Source organism: Thalia democratica, chromosome 2, assembly GCF_965202585.1.
Source record: "Thalia democratica chromosome 2, ktThaDemo2.hap1.1, whole genome shotgun sequence".
NCBI classification, from domain to species: domain Eukaryota; kingdom Metazoa; phylum Chordata; class Thaliacea; order Salpida; family Salpidae; genus Thalia; species Thalia democratica.
In genome coordinates this window covers 47,978,407-47,984,204 of record NC_139166.1, presented here as the reverse complement: position 1 = coordinate 47,984,204, position 5,798 = coordinate 47,978,407, and the positions used below count along the sequence as shown (strand labels likewise).

At 24.6% G+C, this 5,798-nt stretch overlaps 1 protein-coding gene across 1 annotated transcript; it reads left to right on the top strand.

The window, feature by feature from the left end:
* The first annotated feature begins 282 nt into the window (after positions 1-282).
* LOC145829787 (uncharacterized) lies at positions 283-4,862 on the top strand. Its single transcript, XM_082937656.1, has 7 exons — positions 283-301; positions 820-923; positions 1,726-1,904; positions 2,851-2,969; positions 3,161-3,253; positions 3,469-3,590; positions 4,621-4,862. The coding sequence occupies exons 2-7, from the start codon at positions 834-836 to the stop codon at positions 4,795-4,797; spliced, it is 780 nt and encodes a 259-aa protein (XP_082793782.1). The 5' UTR covers positions 283-301; positions 820-833; the 3' UTR covers positions 4,798-4,862.
* Positions 4,863-5,798: the final 936 nt, after the last annotated feature.

The following is a 5,798-nucleotide window of genomic DNA, read 5'->3' as shown; positions in this document are numbered from 1 at the left end:
ATTAATATATGGCTCGTTTGAATTTTTAAAGCTAAAAGTTGATCTATTAAGCGTGCAATGAGTAGGCAAATTTCTTTAAAATAAATCACAACTTTTGTATTGTGTACTGAACAATTGTGGGTAAAGATTGTTTGCAGTTTTTTATTCGTTCTCCTATTGACCATGTTAGATTTTAACTGTGTTTTCATGCTTAGTTTAATTTAATTGAAGCCGTCAAGTAAACTCTAGAAATAAATTTCAAAATAAAATTTATTCTAAATAACTTAAAAGTGGTTTTAAGTTAGGCAATTCAATTGTAAAGGTATAGGTTGATAGCATTTTATTTAGAACAGTTTTCTTTAGTTTTTGTTTAAAAAACTGGCTACTTATCTTTTTAATTATCTATTTTTTGCCAGGAACCTAATTTTTAATAAAATTTCAGAAAATGCTAACTAAAAGCTGAATTTAAAACTATTAATAAAAAATATAAAAGTTTTTTTTTTGTTTTTATTTACAAAATGTAGTTCATATAAATGTTTATAAATTACTTTAAACAATTAAAGTTTTAATTTTTATATACTCTTGATAAAATATACCTTTAAATATTAATAAAGTGTACTTTTGTGTTTTTTGAAAGTACTTTTTCTAATTTAATATTTATACTAAGCTTAAATTTAACATTGTTCAAAATCATAGATATTCAATTTAGTTTGTAACTGATCTAAGTACATAAAACAGTATTAGTCTATCAACAAAACTCTAATATGCTAAAGTCAGACACAAAAATAAGTTGTAGTCTCATAAAAATTAATTACACTAAATTTTATAACTTTTTAACAGTATTTCATACTAGAATGATCTCTAAAAACTTGCAAAGGTTTGTTAAAGGATTCGTTAATCAATCTACAAAAACTATGAGTGTACAGCAAAGGTCTTTTTACGAGGTAAAGTGTTTTAACTATTTTAAATAAACTTGTCAAACCAATTAATTAAAGATATATTGAAGCTACCATTAAAAACACTTTTTAAATAGAACTTCAAAACAAACAACTTTTATCTTAAAATTATTTAAATTAACTCTAATCATACAGTCAACTTTCGATTAATTAAAAATAAAGTTTAAGTTTTTGTGTTCTTGATGCTTTTGTACATTTTAAAATAGTCTTTTTTTTTAATTTTTGATAGCGTTATGATACTCGTATCACAACCAGCACCTTAAACAGTTTTTAATTTCAGCTTTTAAAAACTTTGAAGCTAGAGCGGGAAAATCTATAAGGTAGCATAATTTACAACGAGCTATACTACACTTGTGAAATGCAAAAATACATTATACTTTTTTTCAATGGCTTTAGCACTTTTATAAACATTTAATTTATATTTACATACTTTTATATACACAAATATTAAACGAAAAATAAAAAAATCCCATTTGTTTTAAACTTAATAGTTTTGAAACTAAGACTAGTAAAAATTATATGTATAAATAATTAGACATTCTGTTAAATGTTTTAAATGTATTATTTTAACTATTTTTTTTTTAGTAAACAAAATATTTGTTTTTAAAACATCTGTAAGTTGTCATAAAAAAAGTATTTAAACTTTTTACTAACTATTCTAAGTTAACAGTATTTATATCAGTTTAAAATTGTATATAAATAATAAATACTAGTAATTTTTGTAAATTTAAGTACGAAATATGTAATTAACCAAGTATTTTCTCGTATTTATTGTTTCAAATACATACAGATCCCTCGAGAGCCAGAATTTCCTGTCATCGATAAAAACTTCTTTTTGTTCAATGTGTTTGAGCCTGTTCCTGACAACAAAAAATTCAAAAATTTTTGGCTAGAAAAAGCTATCTACATTCAAAGAGAAGAGAAGGAAAAATTTGTTGAAACTCATTTGCATCATAGTGTAAGCAGCAGGTGATTTTTTAGTTTGTAAATATTAATTTCCGCTCGTTGAATTCATTAAAAAAAGACAATTATTTCTAAGCTATCTGATTGAGCTCATTTTTGTATTTCATTTATTTTAGTCCCATTTTTAAACTTATTAACTTAATTTTCGACATAAAATAAATGTTAATATAATTTAGAAACATTGATAATATATACAATTTAAGAAGTACGCTCGGCATCTCAGAAATGACCAAAAATATAAATAATAAGATGTTTCATTAAGCAATTGAAAATAAACGAACAAAAGTTTAACCTTGATATGATTAAAACAAATTTAACCTAAAAGTTTTTAGAAAAAAATTAACAGCTATAAAACAAACTACATGGTGTTTTCATAAAATTAAGTAAATATTAGCTATGATTTGGTGTAAGAAAAAAAAAAATAAAGAACGTATTTCACTGATGATACGAACTTTTGCTGGAGTTCGTGCATAACCATTTCATAGATACTTATAGGTTGTCTTAAACATTATTATAGGATTAAAATACGAGGTAATATATATCAAAATTTTAAAATAAGTAAAACTTTTCGAGACTAGTATTATACTATTAACGCGAATCATCGGATTTAGTATTAAGGATAATTACAAGTAAAAAGTAAGAAGATATTGAAACTTAAAATTCATAATACCTATCAAAAAAAATCAAATAAACTTATATAAAGGTTTAGACAATTAAATTTTTTATAACTTTTATTTGTTTTAGTTTTGTTTTATGTTCTAGTGCAATAGACTATTTGTTAAAATAATACTTATTAAATAAGAACTTGTTTTTTAATTTAAAACATCTCACTTATAAAGTATAAATTTACTATAATTCTTTATCACTTATATTAAAAAATGTTTCAAAAATTATAACTCTTTTAACAATTCATTGTAAAAATATAACTTTAGTTTACTAAAGTACCTTTTAGCTTTCCGTGGGTCAATTTCGCTGTATTTGCATCAGAGGATGTTGTTGCTTTCGGAAGACCTGATCCGAAGTGGACACAAGGAATAAAAAACATGCCAAACACTTTAAAAGCTTCACCTGGTTTTTATATTTACTAAAATATTTTGAAATAGAAACAACGTTTTTTTGTCAATATTCTATATTAAAACGTTTTTAAATGTTAATCAGATAAACGAAAACAAGAAAAAACAATGATTTTAAAGACTAAAACAAAGTAAATCAAAAGAAAATCTAAAAAATAATAACCAGTAAATTAAGTGAATACTTTGTAGCTGGATATAGACTTGTTGGAACAACTAGCGGTGAAAATTATAACTCAAAAGACGCTGGAAAAGGAAGAGGATGTATTTTGTCTCTAGTTGAAAGTAATTAACATTTTTTAGCTAGATATTTTGCTAAAATGAATAAAATTAAAATTTATGTTAAGTAAAACCTAATACAATAGCCAATATTAAGTAGGAAATAATTTTTCTGAAAAATATCTAAATATTGTTTTTTTTTTTATTTGTTATAATCTCTTTTTACTTAGGAAGCTTTCCAATAGTTTCTTAATAAATACAAAATGTTTTGTTTATTTTAGCAAAAGGAAACGATTCACACGAGGATATAATTTCAAATTGGGAACAATCTACAATGACAGATGTGCTTCGAAGCAAACTTGAAAAGAACTCACAGTCACTTAGTGACAGCTACTTCTTCAGGGTTTGTAGATTTACTTAATTTGAAAGCAGTTTCGTTCTCAATTGACAAAAATTCATTTTTTTTACATTATATTAAAAAAATGCTAACATTATAGTGTCTTACATAATTCTTTTATTCAACCAAGTATTTTGAAATGTTAATTACAGTGTATTGTTTAGTACATGCTTGTATATATATTATATATAAATATATTTAATGTACACAAAAAACATAAGCTATTTTAAAAGGTTTAATTTATTTCTGTCTGTTACAAATGTTATACCTTCATTTTATACCCTTACTTCATGTTTAATTAATACTATCTATTTAGGGAAACAAGGTCATAATCCTACTTTTTTAGTTTAAATAAGTGTATACTAAAACTTTGCAAAGAATATTTCATCCACTGGTTTGCAGTCAACAAGTTTAAAAAATTTAATTTAATATAACATAAACTAGTTATAATGTAGCTGATGATTAGCAGCTTTTGTACAAACGTGGTTGAATTGATCTATACAATTTTCATTTTGCAGAATAAACTAGTACTTTTTTGTGTCCTATGTATGAAATTAAAAACTTATTATTAAAACTTGTAATCTTTTAGACACTCATTTTAGAGTATTTAGTTTTACATTAGGGTATTAATATTTTAATTTGTTTTAAATCAAATAATTTAAAGTTCTCGACTTAATTATCATTAAGAAGATTTTCATCTATTATTTATTTTTACAGTTTATTATTAACAAAACAATAATTGATAAACATGAAACACTGTTTTGTTGATAATAAACTGTAAAAATAAATAATAGATTAGGGTTTTAATGTAAATATGTAACTTGTAAAAAGAAGCTGTATTTTTTTTGGATATGTAGTTAAATTAAACTACTACTCCATTACTCCTTAAAAAAAATTAACTAGTTTTCCTAGAGACCACATTTTGCTATACGTTAAAAAAAAGTTGATTAACGAAAAAATAATAAGTTATATAAACTTTGACCATTATAGCATATATTTCGGAAAAATAAAAGTATTTTATTTAAAAATAAAACAGAGGTTTTGTGCTGTTCCGAGATTTCCTTTTGTAGTTAGAACACCAACATCGTTTGAAAATGTACAAGAAGGAATTGAAGCAGCAGAGCATATGAATAAAATGTCTCAGGCAAAGGAGGATGTTAAAGTGACATTTGGTTATTATGTCGTTGATACATCGATGTATACTAAAATTTGATGTTTTTATGATTTGTATATAAACAATATTAGTTCTGGCTTTTAATAAATATACACCAACCACTAGAGTTATTTGTTTTGTTTTAGTTTCAGTAGTTGTTTCACTAAACAGTTTATTTAAAGAATAATTTAAAGTCGAATATTTGCTTAGTTTAGTTAATAAAACACTAAGCAAAACCATTGTGTCTACATTTATGTTTGTTTTAAACTCAAAAATTTCAAAATAAATATCTTTAACAAGAGTGAACCATTGTTTTATGACGAAATTCCTGGAAGTAAATACTTCTTTGAAATATCAACTATTAAAACTTAGAATTGTAGAAAACTTTTTTTTTATAACATTTTGAGCAAAACAAAAATAGAAATGTTTAATTTTCTTTTGAGGCTTGGAACAAAAATAAATTTGTTTTGATCTAATTATAGTAACCGAATTAAATAAAAAAGTTTTGAATACTTTTAAAGATTTATTATTCTTACTTTTTTGCATAAAAATCCTTTAACTGAAGTTTTATTACTTTTAACTGTTCAAAAATATAGGTTTAATCGTTAACTAACAAAAGATCCTAGTAAAGTAACTTCACTGGAATATAAATAAAAACAAATTGTACAGTAATCTTTCTTTATTGTACCAACATATGTTTCTGTGCTTTAACTAGTGATGTACCGGACCCACAATTTCAGGTCCGGCCGGACCCGGATCCGGACTTTTTTTTCAAATTAGAATCCGGCCGGAACCGGATCCGGACTTTTTTTTCAAATTAGAATCCGGCCGGAACCGGATCCGGACTTTTTTTTCAAATTAGAGTCCGGCCGGATCCGGATATCAGACAAAAATGGCAATATCCGGCCGGACCCGGACCCGGATAGTGAGTACGGTACATCATTAGTATAAACTAGCCTAAGTCACAATGAGGTTTTTATAAACTAAAAAAAATAACTTTAAACTAATAATAAGTAGAACAGCTAGCCACAAGGTTTACAAATTTAGGTATTATTTACAAT

Excerpts from the sequence above, each read along its gene's own strand:
- LOC145829787 (XM_082937656.1), top strand. The coding sequence starts at position 834 with ATGATCTCTAAAAACTTGCAAAGGTTTGTTAAAGGATTCGTTAATCAA. Across the intron at positions 2,970-3,160 it reads CACTTTAAAAGCTTCACCTG|CTGGATATAGACTTGTTGGA; the intron begins GTTTTTATATTT and ends AATACTTTGTAG. Across the intron at positions 3,591-4,620 it reads GTGACAGCTACTTCTTCAGG|AGGTTTTGTGCTGTTCCGAG; the intron begins GTTTGTAGATTT and ends AAAATAAAACAG.